Source organism: Stenella coeruleoalba (genome assembly GCF_951394435.1).
Source record: "Stenella coeruleoalba genome assembly, chromosome: 13".
Classification (NCBI taxonomy): domain Eukaryota; kingdom Metazoa; phylum Chordata; class Mammalia; order Artiodactyla; family Delphinidae; genus Stenella; species Stenella coeruleoalba.
In genome coordinates this window covers 70,124,956-70,141,414 of record NC_137159.1, presented here as the reverse complement: position 1 = coordinate 70,141,414, position 16,459 = coordinate 70,124,956, and the positions used below count along the sequence as shown (strand labels likewise).

General features: G+C 48.5%; 1 protein-coding gene across 4 annotated transcripts in view; it reads right to left on the bottom strand.

Annotated features, from left to right (window-relative positions):
* KIF3C (kinesin family member 3C) overlaps positions 1-16,459 on the bottom strand; it is a 35,224-nt gene that overhangs the window by 5,838 nt on the left and 12,927 nt on the right. For all 4 annotated transcript variants that reach the window (XM_079940735.1, XM_079940738.1, XM_079940737.1 and 1 more), the window contains 4 exons: positions 10,253-10,354; positions 9,493-9,615; positions 7,996-8,114; positions 7,407-7,523 (listed from right to left, as the gene is read on the bottom strand). In XM_079940735.1, the coding sequence (XP_079796861.1) occupies positions 7,407-7,523; positions 7,996-8,114; positions 9,493-9,615; positions 10,253-10,354 (461 nt within the window). The remainder of the gene's footprint in view (positions 1-7,406; positions 7,524-7,995; positions 8,115-9,492; positions 9,616-10,252; positions 10,355-16,459) is intronic.

The following is a 16,459-nucleotide window of genomic DNA, read 5'->3' as shown; positions in this document are numbered from 1 at the left end:
TATTTAACACAGTGCTGTTGTGAAGAGTTCTGTGTAGGTATCTTGAAGTACATATTCAAGTTTCCCTGGGGTATATACCCAGGAATGGAATGGTTCCGATGTGCATTTTCCGCTTTACCAAATTGCCAAATGGCTTTTCAAAGTGGCTATATACCACGAGAAAGTTCCCATTGCTCTATATCCTGGCCAACTCATGGTATGTTAAGACTTTTTACTCTCAGCAACTTAATGAGTGTGAGGTATTGTATTATTCAAAACAAAGATAGGAAAGAAAACAAGTTATTTCCACTAAAAAACATAATACAGGGTTTGGAGTGAGGTAGATCTGAGTTTGAATGTTGGCTCTACCCCTTACAACTTTGTTACCTTGGGAAGCGGCTTAGTATCTCTGAGCCTCAGATATCTCATCGCGATCCTACAGAATTGCTGAGATTAAACAAGATAAGCACTTAGCACAGTACACCGCAAGGGCTCAACACGTGGCAGCTGTGATGATTATTAATTCTCAATTCCACTTGCTAATTTCAAACAGGGATACGGATGAGCAACGAAAAAAGCCAAAAGGCAGACAGAAAACAGAAGAGAAGAAACAGGCTGAGTAATTCAGAGATAGGACACTCTGTCCTTGAATAGGAGAACAAGCCGTGCAGGCGCCGACGGAACAATGCCCGCCTTCTGCCACAGAGAGTAACAAGAACCACATTCCCAGGGTTTTTTTTTACCAAGTGTATATAAAAGAGTGCGGATCCCACTTAGGGTCCCTGCCGACCCCTCTTCATAGATGAAAACAAGGAAGACGAGGCTGTGGAAGCCCCAGCTGGTGCTGCTGCTATGGCCCCTCTGGAAGGTGGGCGGGCTGTGCATGTGGAGAGTGGCAGCACCGGGGGAGGGGAGCGGGAAAACCAGTAAAATAACAACTTATCATTTATAAGGTGCATCTGTGCATCCCATTTGAACTTTACAACCTCCTGAGGTGCAGGCAGGGCAGACAAGGAGAGGAGGCTCAGAAAAGCAAAAGCGCCTTTGTGTCCAAGATCGTACAATTAGGAAGAGACTCGGAATGGATTCTTCCCAAATACTCTTTTTAGGATGCCACGCTGCCTTTCAGGAGCGCACACAGAACAGCCTGGGCCTGAGCGTGCCTTGAAGGCTGCAGGCTCTGGGAACAGCACAGGGGGACAGGGCTGGGTGAGCAGAGCAGTGGATCAGGGCGAATTGGCAGCCTGACCCAATAAAGATGCCAGGGCTATTCTGGGTGGCAGGTGGGAAGCAGGGGGTGGGGGAGGGGAGTCTGTAATTGGGACACCAAGCTTCCCATCTACTCTCTCCTCTGCCTCAGGCCTACTTTCCATGATTGATCCGTCTGTAGTAAGCAGGTTGTGGCTGACAGCCTAGAGTGGAGGCCTGGCTCTGCAAGTATCCATCCCTCTTGAAAGAAACCCACAACAGCTATCCTGTGCGTCGTAGATCCCCAGAGTTCTCTTATGACCCTCCCTCCACATGGCTTCTATCACGAGATTATATAGATTTTCCTCTTAATATTAAAAAGTTCTCTCTCAGTCCCATCTCACAGGCTGACCCCAATCTCATTACCAGCTCTGTCTGCTCACCACCTTTCCCCCCTCCTGTTCTGAAACCCGGCAGCCAGCATCATAGGGTGTGTTTTCCTTCTCGGTCCTTTACAAGCACCTGACACAGCAAATCTGACTTTTCTCCATGATTGGATCCCTCCTTCCCTGCAGGTGAGCTGTCCACCTTGTAGCATCCCCCCTGCGTGTCTGAAATCCCACTCTTCTTCCCAGTTCCCCTTCTCACGGCACACAGCCTGCCTGGGCAGGCAAAAACTTCTCCCTGTTTCAGATTCTTTTTCAGCTGTCACAGGCCTGTGAATGAATCTAGGGACTCAACTCAGAGCTGAGCATGTTCTGACTGAGGTAAACTTTGCCTCTGTAAGGAAACCAGTTTAACTTTCTATCCTGATTCTATTTAGAGCAAGGAATGCTCTGCTCTCTCTCTCTCTAAATTTGGAGGCAGCCTGATTTAAAGATCAAAATCTAGAACGAAAGCAACAAACCAAACTGTCCTTCTATGGCACTTGTAAGGCATGATGGCAAACTGGTTTCTCTGGAGTGCCCACAATTATCATACTGGCTCACTGGTACTATTTTTTTTTTTTTTTACTGGTGCTATTGCAGCCATTTATGGATCATCTTCTCTGTGCCAGGTACTGGCCTGGAACACCCTCCACCCCACCTCCAACACGCACCACACACACTATCTCACTTGAATCTTGATAATCCCGCAGGGATTTTTTTTTTTTTATCCCGACTTTTATCTGAACTTGGGTTCAGAGAGGTTAAAAAAAAACCTTCTCAAGGCAGAGCAGGGACTAGAATTCAGAACGTTCTAAATCCAAAATCCAGTCTCTTTCTACTGCACCACGATACTTTGAAAAGAGTCTAGGATAGCAGGGATTGCAAAAGGCAAGTGGCTAAAGTTACCAATAGAATTTTGTGAACTGTAAACCATGGGCTACAGACATTGCCAAATATACAACCCTTAGAAGACAGTTTTGTATAAACACAATTAAAAATAAGGTCCATGATGAGTAACCAAAAATAAAAGGTCATATTTGTAAAATAGTTATGGTTAGAGCTGGCTGCAGAAATGTGTTTTGCAAAGTAACTTTAACACAAAATTGTTTGTGATTGTGGAAGGGACCTCACCTGAAGTTATTGTGCATCAACTAGCAGTGGCCTAGAGGTAGTGGAGAAAAAAGAAAAAGGGATAGACGTCCAGAATAAGTTGATTCAGAGTGTGTTTCAAGAGCTCCCCGACAATAACTCCTTGTTTTAAAGAGAGGCTCAGGGAAGAGTGTGGGGGGTAAATGCTTGCAGCTAGTGGAAGAGGGGAAACGTTTTTCCAACAAAACCTTTCTAAAGGGACGGTATGACTTTAGGTAATTTCTTTCCAACAATGCTTTTTTCCTCTCCTTTTGAGCAGCCTTCCGTGTTCTAATCCCCAACACACCACAGGCCAAACGGAAGCAAAATATTCCACACTTGAATTGAGCAAATGGGACAATGCCTTGATTAGTTAAATATGCTTTGGGAAGAAAGAGGTTTTTCAGCCCTGATTAAGTTATGTTGCAAACAGTGGGACCCAATCCTCCCAGAGAGGCAGCTTGTTCTACAGTCTCAGTCCACAGGGCTCCCCGAAATGCGGGAAGCTGCGTCCAAGGACCTGCCCACCCTCAGCCTTCCGCTATGAAAGGAGGGGCTTGGGGCAAAAGATCTCAGAGATCCAGGCCAGTGATTCTTACATCGTGATGCTACCCTGGGGCTCTCTGTTGCTGAGTCACTATCATGCTTGGGAATTCCAATTAGGAGGGAATTGTTTTTACTTTATTTTAACCACCAACTGCTGCTATACAAAAGTAATTTTAAAAAAAATGAATTTATTGAGGTTGAATTTATTTAAAAATGAATTTATTGAGCTGTCAGAGCTTGAGGATTTTTGGCTGCACCGTGCGGCATGTGGGATCTTAGTTCCCACACCAGGGATCAAACCCGTGCCCTCTGCAGTGGAAGCCTGGAGTCTTAACCACTGAACCGCCAGGGAAGTCCCAGTAGAAAGTAATTTTAAAAATTTGTTTTGTATAAAAACTTCCTAGATCTATTATTACTTTTCTTTTTTTTTTTTTTTGTAATTTATTTATTTATTTATCTATCTTTGGCTGTGTTGGGTCTTCGTTGCTGCGTGTGGGCTTTCTCTAGTTGTGGCAAGCGGGGGCTACTCTTCTTTGTAGTACATGGGCTTCTCATTGTGGTGGCTCCTCTTGTTGTGGAGCACGGGCTCTAGGCGAGCGGGCTTCAGTAGTTGTGGCATACGGACTCAGTACTTGTGGCTCACGGGCTCTAGAGCACAGGCTCAGTAGTTGTGGTGCACGGGCTTAGTTGTTCCACGGCATGTGGGATCTTCCCAGACCAGGGCTCAAACTCGTGTCCTCTGCATTGGCAGGTGGATTCTTAACCACTGCACCATCTGGGATGCCCTATTATTACTTTTCTTTAGTATTTTTGTGATTTTTTTTTAAGTTCTGAGATAAATATTATTTATTGCAGTTATCAGACAATGGACAAGTGACATTAGAAAAAAGAAAATAATCTGTAGTAGTAATTCAGAATAGCATGTATTTGACTACCTGGTATTTATTAATGTCTTTTTGAAGTAATTTATTTATTGGAATTTTTCTTAAAGAAATTTATAATACCTGTTTATATCAACCGTATTTAAGTACAGTGGAGAACACTGGGATGTCACAATTGCCTTAATACATTTTACCCTTACCCAGATATATTTTGATATTTTCTACACAAAATATATACTCTCTGTATTCTGAGGAGGTACATATATATTCTGTATAAAACAGCATGTTTAAGTTGTGAATATACTTAACCATAATTTTGAAAAAGCTTGTAAATGTATTTATATCCTTACAATTTTAATATAAAATTTTAAGGGAACACAGTCTATCTGGGATCCAGTTAGAAGCACTGCTGATAGAGATGTACAAATGCAGGCTGGGGAGCAACTGTGTGCAGATTTAAGTCAAAGGGGTATGTATGTCGAGACCAGTTCTTCCCAAAGAGTTATGGGACACTATAGCGTAAGCTAAAGCCCACTGCCTGCTTTGAGCCTGTTTTTTTTTTGTTTGTTTGTTTTTTTGCTTGTTTATTTGTTTCTTTGTTGTTTTGGCCTCCTCATGGCATGCGGGATCTTAATTCCCTGACTAGGAATGAAACCCGTGCTCCCTGCAGTGGAAGTGTGGAGTCCCAACCACTGGACCGCCAGGGAATTCCCCACAAGCAGATTTTGAGGAAAGAGCTGAATTCTTAGGCTTCCTAATGGCAAAGAAAACACTGAATCTTTCTCTCTTTGCATTACTTTCCAAGAGCAAGAAGGATGGTGGGGGGAATCAGAAGAGAAGGGAAAGGTGGGAAAAGAACATCACAGGCAACTCCCTCCGCCCAGAAAGGTTCTGGTTCTGAGGCCTAGAAAAGAACATGTAAAGAGCACAAATTCTCCTTTAAAGCAAAGAGAGGGATAAGAGGCTAGGAAAGGCAATAGCTCAACAGTAAGCAAAGATACCAATCTATATTTTGGAGGACTTCTTTCTTTTTAAAAGTTGTTACTGGGCTTCCCTGGTGGCGCAGTGGTTGAGAGTCCGCCTGCCGATGCAGGGGACACGGGTTCGTGCCCCGGTCCGGGAAGATCCCACATGCAGCGGAGCGGCTGGGCCCGTGAGCCATGGCTGCTGAGCCTGCGCGTCCGGAGCCTGTGCTCCGCAACGGGAGAGGCCACAACAGTAAGAGCCCTGCGTACCGCAAAAAAAAAAAGAAAAAAAAAAAGGTGTTACTGGTATCTACTCTAAAAATTATTTAACATGTGCTGTTTTAAGATAGCTGTTTTATTTTTAAAAATCTGTGAATGGTTTTTCAGTGTATGCAAACCATTTTATTTTTGCAAAAAAAAAAGAGAAAGAAGTTATTTAAAAGGTTTTTTAATTTAAAAGTTATTCGAGTAAAAGGAAGAAAGTAAACTTAAAAAAAACCAGAACAAAGAATGGAGATTCCTAACCATTAAGCAGAAAGCTTATCTTAGCTTCAGGCAAAGCACCCACCATGCTTTGGAGTCTGGATTCTGTGCTTAGGTGGTCAAGTAAAAACTGCGGGGACAACGTTTTGAGAAATGAATAAACTCCTCTGAAGCATGAAATTTTCAAAACTCAAATCAAGATCCATTCTCAGTTCCAGATTAAAGGAGATGGAACAGGCATGACAATTAAATGCAATGCACCATCGCAGGTGAGCCGGTGGGGGAATTGCTGTAAAGGACATTATTGAGGTAACAGAATTTCCTGAATTTGATCACTGTACTGTGGTTATGTAAGAGAATGTCCTCACTCTTAGGAAATATGGGTAAAGGGTTGACTGTCTGCAATTTAATTTCAAATGGTTGACGGGAGGGGATTAATAAAGCAAGATGTGGCAAGATGCTAACAACCGGGGAGTTTGGGTGAAGGGCATATGGGAATTCTTTGTACTATTCTTGCTTTTCAAAATTAAAAATTTTTTAAAAACACACGCCTTCTCAGAGCGTCTCTCATCCCATCTCTATCCAATGTAAAGGAATTCCTCCACCTACAAACTTTAAACTCAAGAACTCTGTAAGCACAAAATAACTCTACGAAGCAGAAGCCTCCCCAGCATCTTCCTCCAGCAGATGGTGCTGGAGTGGTAGTTTTTGAACCTAGCTTCCTGTAGAATCAGCTGGAAGCCTTGAAAACAATTTTTCTTAAGCCCTGGGATCCATGGAAGACCCTTTAAATCAGACTCTGGAGCCCAGCTCACAGGTGATTCTAGTTGCAGCCAGGGTGGAGAACTTCTGCATTAGATGACGTACTACTGCAGGCCTCCACTTAGATTGGAAAGGTGGATTTAAATCCAAACTGATGCCATTGAAAAGTCCTTTACTCAAGAACTTGCCACTTAAAACTTGTGTAGTGTTGCCTTGCGTAGGATCAGCCCTTCAGAAAGTAGACAAATTAAGTAGGCGTCTGTTGTTCCAGTGAGAAGCTGTAGACCTCTACAGCTAGCTTCCCACCCCAGCTTTGGGGAGACTCCTGCCCTATCTTGGCGTTAATATTCCTGGGATAGATAGAGCAAAGAATCTCTAGCGAAGTGCATTGGTGTCAGGCCTCCTGAACACCTCTGTACACAGACTGTCAATGAAGGGACAGTGGTCCAGCTGGGTGAGCTAGTCACTCTGCTGGGTTTGAATATCCAGTCTTGTTCTTCATGGCCACCAGCAGAGGGAAAGGCACACCCAGAGCTAAATGCACTTAGCTCTGTTACCTAAGAGCTAGGATGTGGAAACAGGTGGAAATGCTGAATCACCCAGCTGAGTGAGGCTACAAGGACCTCACATCTCTATCATTTCTTGATCTGATTACTTTTCTGTATTCCCCACTGGACTGTGAGCTCTGACTGTGTCTGATTTACCTCCCATCTGCAGAGTCTCCTACAGTGTCCAACACATAGTTAGTGCTTGGCAATATTATCTGTTGTTGCTGTTTTTGGCATCTGACAAATGAATACTCACCAGACTGGCCAAATGTTAGCCAGCTAGTATTTTCTGCATCCCAGACCAATGAGACACTGTACTTGACACTCCTTCCTTCATGGAGACCCCAACATTAGGTCCTGGGAAACCCATCCTCCATCTGCATCCTTCCCAGCCCTCCCCAATCCACTAAAACGTCCGTCTCCCCCAGGCCCCTGGCCACCCCGGGCCTGGGGCGAGCTGGCAAGTCCCTAGGCCCAGACAGCTGGTGAAGGACTCACGCTCCACCGGGCATGAGGGGCTGGAACTTCCATTGCTCCTCCTCGCAGTCCAGGAAAAGCCGGTTCATGATCTTGTTCTTCTCCTCAGGGGGGATGAAGTTCTCGATGATTAGGTACCTGGGAGGAGGAATGAGGTAGACAGGGGATCACGTGAGACCGCACAGTGTATATGAAGGTTGAAGGATGAGAAAAAAGAAGCAAAGAGGCAGGGGGAACAGAGAAGGTGGAAAAACCAAAAAGTCGGGGGGAGGGAATCCCTAGAGAAATAATAGAGCTTGCAAATCGCAGTTTCTAATGCAAAAATTATAGACTCAGGGCCTTAGGAGTTACTTCTGGGCAGCACCCGGCATGCTCTTTGCGGAGTGCATCAAATGCAGGCCGAGGAGAGGAAGGAGGAAACAGGAGGTAGAGGAAACTCCAATGGGCCCCTCCCCCATCCCTCAGACACATTCTGTTCCTAAGGTACATGGACATGGGTGAGGAGACAGTTGGAATGAAGCCTTCAGGAAAGAGAGGAGCCTGTCAGGGAGAGGCCCAGGGCCTGAGGGATGGCTGTGAGAGCCCCAGATGGAAAGAGGAGGGGCCCTACTTGAGCTTGAGCTCCCGGGTCTGCTCATTCTGTGCCTCTTCCAGGTCCTGCCGCACGCGGATGTACTCATCGTGCTGGTCCTGGATCTCCGCCTTCACCGCCTGCAGCTTGGCGTAGAGCTGGGTGGGGACAGGTGCAGCTCAGAGGCTGTGCAGTGTGGCAACCAATGTGGCTCCGCTCCGCTCACCCAGCCTGGGTCCCGACGGCTGCAGGCTCAGGGTCCACCAGCTCGGTCCAGGATGAGCCCAGGGCCCACCTCTGAAGCTCCCTCCTGCCCCACCATCCATCGGAATGGGTTATTCTAAAGGCTGCCCTGTCCCTCCCACACTGTGGCCTGTTAACCTGCTCTCTCAGCTGCTGTCCACATCGTGCAATGTTCAAATCTGAAGGGACCCGAGGGACCTTCTGGTCCAACACCCCCTTTTATAGGTGAGGAAACTCAGGCACAGACTTGCTCAAGGTTATACAACGAGATAACAGAAGAGCCGGAATCAGGACGCGAGTATCAGGACTGCCATCCAGGGCTCAGGGAAGGAAGGGAGCCTCAGCCAGTTTGCAAGGTGACCCATCCTACTCCTGCCTCTCCAGCGGCTCTCGAAAGTAGGGGTGTGGGGCTTCCCTGGTGGCGCAGTGGTTGAGAGTCCGCCTGCCGATGCAGGGGACACGGGTTTGTGCCCCGGTCCGCGAAGATCCCACATGCTGCGGAGCGGCTGGGCCTGTGAGCCATGGCCGCTGAGCCTGCGCGTCTGGAGCCTGTGCTCCGCAACGGGAGAGGCCACAACAGTGAGAGGCTAGCGTACCGCAAAAAAAAAAAAAAAGTAGGGGTGTGGAGGGCAGCTCCAACCTTCCTGTCCCACTCCTAACCCACTGAAAGCTGTGTCCCTGGAAACTGCCACTGGAGCTGGGCCTCTGCCTGGCCTGCTCTGGGGCAGACACCTCAGCAATCTAAGGGCTCTCCAGGTTCTTCCCAGAATCCAGACTGGAATTTGCCGCTTCCTGCCCTAGGCCCTCAGCTTATGCACATGCCTTACCCTGGCCATGGACTTTGCAGGGTCCTGGCAGCCAACATTCTCATCCCTGGAGAGCCCTGTGCTCCCTCTCTGAGCGCTCCCAGGCTCGAGTCTCCTCAGGTTTCCCCACCACTCCCCTGGCCTGCTCTGTGCCTGGTTATCCAAACTGTGACTCACTGGTGACACCAGAGTAAAGGGGGAAATTACCCAGGACCACAAGGATGGCAACCCTGCAGAGTGGAAGTAAAAGTGTTCCCAGCCTGTCCGGCCCCTCCTGGCCCAGGAGGAAAGGCTCTATCCCACCCCACCCAGACCCCTGCCTCCCCCTGCTCCTCACCCAGCACCCAGGCAGTGTAACTCAGGGGGTCAGCAGTCCAAGCAAAGTGGGGAGGGGTCGCTAAAGCACACGCCCCTTGGGCAGGTGACGTCTCGGGCAGAGGCTGCCAGGCCCTTACACACCCTGACCCAGTTCTGTGTGGCATCTCACCTTCTTGAGTTTCTTGGTTTTGACCTCCACCTCCTGCTGCAGGGACGTGTAGGTGCCCCGGAGCTCCATGGTCTCCTCGTCTCGGAGCATCATCTCCTGCTGCATTTCCCGTTCGCGGCGTTTCTAGGCCAAGGCAGGGCACAGGACTCAGCGGAGCAGAATGTACCGGGGAGCTCTGCCTACCATGGAACCTGGCTTCGTCATGACCGTGGGCGCCAGGAGGCAGCAGGGAGCACCCCATGGCCCACATCCATTGCTCCCACCCCAGCCTCAATGGAGCCTCTCTGAACCTTCTCAGCTCATACGGCCACGCTTTTGCCAAGGCACTGCCCCCCACAGAAGGAGACCTCAGCCCTAACAGCTGGGGCATTCCAGGGGTGTCAACCCCGTATACCGATGTCCAGATACTGGCTTTCCAGCTGCCTCAGCCTCTCCCATGTAGTATCACAATTGATTGGTAAGACCAACAAACTGTGGTTCTTGATGATTTAGGACACAGTCCTGCAGTTGGCAAAGAACTCACACCTTTGTGGAAGGCCCAGGAATGAGTACCTGGTGCCTTACGGAGGCTGTCCTCATGGAGAGCCACCACCTGGGCAGTGGACCCATGGGATGCAGGGCAGCATACCTTAGGTTCTCAGCACTGTAACTCCAGGGATCCTGAGCCCATGACGGCTCACTGCCCTAAGCACCCCCGTGCGACCTCAAGGCTATGTGCCCCCTCCCACCCAACCCAGGGACCTGAAGACCCCTGCCCTACCTGCTCGGCAATCTCCTGCCTCTTCAGTTCCAGCATCTTCTGCTGTTCATTGGTGTGATCCATGATGTTCCTGCCCCCGATGAGCAGCTTGCTCTCCATGGCCTGCGGACACAGAGGGGTGAAGAGATGGGCTTTGGGGCTTTTCAAAGGGCCACAGCAGCCCCAGCTTGAGAGGTCTGGCTTCTCTGTTTTGTGGTCCTTCCAGGAGGGGACAGAAGATGTGTCCCAGAAGGAGCCTCATGACCCTCAGTAAGAGTGAAGTTTTCCCCTCCAGCCTCCTGGGCCCCAGCACAAGGCTCCCATTCTCAGCAGGACCATTAGGTGAGACAGAGAGGGAATCCCTCAGAGAATACAGGGCACCTGCTCTGTTTGCTTTGGATATGGAAGCTTTGCTTTTGATATACGGAAGGCCGGTTCACCACGCTTGGGAAGGGAGTGCGGTGGCAATCTAATCCTGGCAACAGGACCCAGCTGCTGTTAGGAGGCGGGGAGACACCGGATACAGTCACTGGGCAGCCCAGCCCTTTAGGTAACTGGCTCCTGACTCAGGAAGGGGGTTCTCACACAGGCAGCAGGAAAGGCTCTAATCTTCAGCTGGAAAACAGAAGAAAAGCCAAAGGGAGAAGACTCTGCAGCACTAAGGGGCACATGGGGCCCCAGAAGCAGCATGAGCTTTGGAGATGGCCAGTCTCACCTACTCCCAACATGTGCTCTGTGCTCCAGCTTTGCCAAAAGCTTGGGCTCTACCCACCAACTGCAAGGTCTCGGCCGAGTTATCTGTCACCTCTCACGTCCATAACCCTGGAGCCGCCTCTGCTCGGGAAGGAAAGCCACAGCAAACATCTGCTGAGTGCTACCGCTACCTGCCAGGTGTCTCCATCCTCACCCCCAGAGAGACCCCAGGCAACAAGTAAAGAAACTGAGAGGAACTAGCCTCAGGCCATGCAGCTAGTTGACAGGGGTGAGATCTGAGCTCCACGCCAGTCTCCCCACTGAGCCCCTGCGCTGTGTGCAGCAACCCCAGCCCGACCCGGCACTTGGCACAGACATTCCATAGGTGATGGTTGAATCTGAAGCTTAAATAATAAAGGAGTAGGGGAAACTGTTTAAGTTGTGACTACATTAAAATGCATTTTCAGGGACTTCCCTGGTGGCGCAGTGGTTAAGAATCCACCTCCCAACGCAGGGGACACGGGTTCGAGCCCTGGTCAGAGAGGATCCAACAGGCCGCAGAGCAGCTAAGCCAGTGCACCACAGCTACTGAGCCTGTGCTCTAGAGCACGCAAGCCACAACTACTGAGCCCACGTGCTGCAACCACTGAAGCCCACGTGCCTAGAGCCCGTGCTCCACAAGAGAAGCCACCACAATGAGAAGCCCGCGCACCGCAACGAAGAGTAGCCCCCACTCGCCGCAATTAGAGAAAGCCCGCGCGCAGCAACGAAGACCCAAAGCAGCCAAAAATAAATAAATTAATTAATTTTAAAAAATGCATTTTCATTATTGCTAGTCAGAGGGTGCTGCCCGGGGCATGCCAGCTGTCCACTGATTTCATCCCAGGCCCCCTGGAAGGTTGAAATCACCTTGAGCCACTGACCTGCCTGAGGGCTCTCCAAGCAGAGTGTGCTGGCAGAATAGGGGAGCAGGGGGTCCCTGTACCATCCGTCACGGAGGACAGAGCAGGACAGGGGTCAAAGGTTGCTTTCGTGGGGTCAGAGGTTGGGCTGTGTGAGGGTGACAGAGGACACGGAGTGAAGCAGGGCCAGTCAGAGCCGCCCCACGCAGCCTCAGAGGGAGCTGTTGCCAAGCAAGGCACCCTCCCCATGGCAGCGTAGCCAGGGCTGCACTAGCACCTCCCCCAGGCCCTGCTCCTGGCTACCATCTCACCATCCACCACCTCCACAGCACAGACTCCTTCTCTCTCACGGTCACACTTGTCCACCCTTTGCATGAGTGACTCCTTAAATTGTGTGCCCCAGGCACCTTACCCACCTCACCTGAGTCCCCGCCCTGCAGCTCACTCAGCCCCTTCATCTGGCCAGTCATTAAGTCCCCTCAAGTCTGTCTTCTGGGTACAGCTCACCTTCTTCCCTCCTTTTCATCCTCATCACAACGGCTCACTTCACTGTGGTCCCCATGACTCACCTGGATCATTGCCAGGATCTCCCCCCACCTCAGTTTCCCCTTCCAGCCCTCTCCACATGACACCCAAGGGGATCCGCCAACCACACAAGTCTGAACGTGCCTCTCCTCTGCTGCAAACTATTGAAAGGGCCTCCATTCCTTGCAGGATGAACCACAAAGTCTGTAGCAGTTACTGGCCCCGTGGGCTGGTCTCACCTACTCCCCACATGTGCTCTGTGCTCCAGCTTTGCCAAAAGAATCCCAGCCCCCTGAGTGGGCTGTGCCTTTTCACAAGACCAGGCTTCTCTCCCTGCTTCACATCCACCTGGAAAATGGCTACTTCCCCTGCGAGACACAGCTTGAGCATCTTGGGAAGTTTTCTCTGATTCCCTCAACTCTGCATATTTCCTCCCTTAGTCCTCCTCAATAGCTAGGACACTTTCCTACTATTTTCCCATATTGTCCCATCATTTGTTTACATCCTGTCTCCTCTGTGTGCTCCTTCAGGTCAGGAATCATGTCTTACTCGGATCTGAGTCTTGGGACTTAGCACAGTGCCTGGCACACAGTAAATGCTCAATATGTTTGATGAACAGAAAGGACTCCTTGGGGTAGCCTCAGAGGGGGGCTTCCAGGTCCTTTCTCTGGGCTCACTCATCTAGAGCAGAACTGGATCTTCACCTCAGCTTCTCCTTCAATTGGTCAACCCACATGCACTGGCTAAGCAGGGTCTGGGCATCTGGGAAGCCTGGCAGGAGGGATGGGCTGGGTGTGAAGAGGGAGGAAGGAGGAAGGCAGCAGCTCTGCTTGTCCACAGAGGAAGCCCCCGACTGCTGCAGGCCATGGATAATTGATCCCTCTAACTGTAATGGCATTTGGGGGGACCTGGTATCTGGCCTGGCCCCCCTTCGAGGACACACTTGCCCGCTCCAGCCCTGAGTCCTCACACTTCCCTTGGCATGTTATGTGGCCCTAGTGTTCTTCACTCTTTGCCACCGAATAGAAAGACACTAGTTCTCAAAATAGGTTGCATATTAGAATCGCCTGGGGAGCTTTTGAAACTCCCAGTGCCAGGCCACATGGCAGGGTTACCTTGGTCCCTTCCCCTCACAAGTGGCGGTGAGAACTCCCAAGCCAGATGCTCTAGAGGAGACTCTAGTAAGGAAGACACAGGGCGACAGCTGATGCCCTGCCTTCTCCTACCTGATGTAAAGACTGGGGATGAGGATGGAGAGAGAAGCACAGGGCAAGGCACCAAGAGAAAGAAAACCATCCTTTTCTTTGCACCTGCTATGTGCCAGGTGTCTCACTCTTACTTCTGCTAATAACCCTTTAGGCATTGAGTCTCAAACTTTGATGTACATTAGAATCACCTGGGGAGCTTTTCAAAGGCTCAGTGCCCAGGCTACATCCCACTGCCAGTTAAACTGGAAATGGAGGGGGCAGGTGGTGAGGTCCAGGCATCGGTGGTTTTCAAAGGTTCCCAGGGGATTCCAGGGTGCAAATTTGGGAATCACTGCTTTAGCAGTCCCCAGAATCAGCATTATCTGAGACCTTGTCAGAAATGCACAATCTCAGGCCCTATGCAGACCTAGTGACTCAGCATCCGAGACCCCCAGGTGACTTGTGCAACGTGTTTTAAGTGGCATACTACTAACACCATCATTTTTCTGCTGAAAGCTCAAAGAGGTTAAGTAATCCAGCCAAGGTCACATCACAGCTGTTCAATTTAAATGGAGAATCCAGACCCAGGTCTGCCTGGCTCCAAAGCCCGTGCTCTTCCTACTGCAGACAATGTGTGGTGTGCTTTAGGAAGCAGAACCTGCTAAAAGAAAAGCAACATGTTTCCAGCAAGAGGAAATCATGTCTGACTAATCTCCAAGAGTTCTTTCAGGGACAAAATAGATTATTTCAGTCCACGGGGAAGCCAGTGGCCAGAACTTTAGAGGTTAAAATGCTCCTGGCAAGGTCCCACATCAGAGGTTACTCAAAGTTACATGGGGGAGGGGGTGAGGAGACAGAGAAACGGGAGGGGGATGAGGGAAAGGAAACAGAAATAAACAGGCACCTCTCTAGGTGGAAAAATGTCCAAATGTTAAATGGGGGTACTGATTTCCATCAGAAATCATGCAAGAAAGGGTGTACAGGTAAAATACCAACTTCACAGATGCCCCCAGATTCTTGCAGGTGGTAAAAAGCAGAATTTCTAGGCCGTGTGAGCTTACCAAAAAATGGCAGATGAGCTTCAGTTAGAGTTTTACATTTTGGGAAAAAGTAATCTTCGCTCTACTCATTAAATGATAGCTGTGAGCGATCAGTTATAAACCAAAACAGAGGGAAAAGAGGGGGAGTAATTCTCTGTTGTTCCCAGAAGACGTTGGCTTAATATGCTGCCACAGCTAAAAAAGCTAAGAGCATCTGGCCAGGCACCATCACCAAGGCTTTTTGGAAACAACACAAAAATCATTCTACCCTAATATAAAACTATGATGCAGCTGAATCTGGAGTACTGTGTGTAGTCCCTTGCTGCATCTCCGGGGACTTGAAGGAGAGAGAAGATCCAGAGAAGGGCAGCTAAAACCACGCAAGGGCTATTATAAGAGACTTAAAAAAAAATAGGACTCTTTAGTTGGCAAAGACAAAGAAAGGTTAAGAGGATGGACCTGGAAATTATACATCAAAACAGGTGTGAAAAGGAAAGCTCCAGGCTTTTCCAATCAATCCCTGGTACAGAGAGTAAGAGCTTGTACCTTGAGTTTTAGAACAAAGAGTTCTGTTTATAGACGGTAATAAATTTATGGAATGTATTATCTCAGGGGTACTGGATTAAATACCTCACAGTTCATTAAAGGATTCTGGGGACACATTTTTAACCTTTTATTGTCTTTCTCCGCTTTCAGAAAACAAAATTGCACTAACATCAAATAACCACAGAAATAAAACAAAATGGGAAAAAAATTCATGTATTCCTCCTCATAGCTAATTAAATTGCTTTTCCCCCCAGATTTTTCCATATGCACACATCATTTTTTCACATCTATAGACATGGTATAAATATGTTTATGTCCTGCTATTTCCATTTCATCAAATATCTCAAGAATTTCCTGTTACTTCCATAAGGTTTATGATTATATGTTTAATGACTGCATAATGTTTAGAGTGGATGATTTATAATATATTTAATTAACCCCCATCATAAGATATTTTGGTTGTTTGCTTAATGTTTACAATAAACACTCTTGTGCATATAATTTTTTTGGCCGAGCAGCGTGGCTTGTGGGATCTTAGTTCTCCGACCAAGGCTTGAACCCAGGCCCTTGGCAGTGAGAGCACTGAGTCCTAACCACTGGACTGCCAGGGAATTCCCAATTTTTTGCTTTTTTAGAGACTTTCTTAGAAGGAAATTTCAGGAGTGGACAAAGGGTTATAAACATTTCGTATATCTTAGAACATACTGTCAAGTTACCTTTCTAAACCACTGCCAGCAATAAATAATGGAACCATTTTTATTACAATGTCATAGTCATGAAGTATTATCATGATTTTCAATTTTACTTAATAAGAGATATAAAATGGAGCCTCCCGTTTATTTTATATTCTCTATACCTTTGCGGTAGGCTTGCAAAGGTCTGATCTCTCCTTTTACAAAATGCTCCTTTATGCTTTTTTTTTATTTTATTTTTGGTGATTTTAAAGTGTGGAGATGGACCTGATTCAAAACAATTCTTTGTTAGTTCGGCCCACACCTTCTCCAGCTGCCCACACCTAGCTCAAGAAACCCATTTGGACATTGTCAGGCAGAACTTCAGCTGCCAGTCAGGCCCGGAATCTGATGCATCAGCCTAGACTCCCAGGGCCTCCAAGTTCCAACCCTCCTCCCACTGCCACCCCCATGACATGATTCCCGGGACTGGTTTCTGTGCTGATTCTTGCTCATCAGGCTTCGTGTTAAACCTCCTCCTTGGACCTGGAAATCTCGCTTCGGGATGTCTCCTTCTGGCCAGGCCCTGGGCTCCATGAAGAGCGTTCCTGGACGATGCCTGACTGCCTGTATCACCCCATTCCATTCGTCCACTGCCCCTATG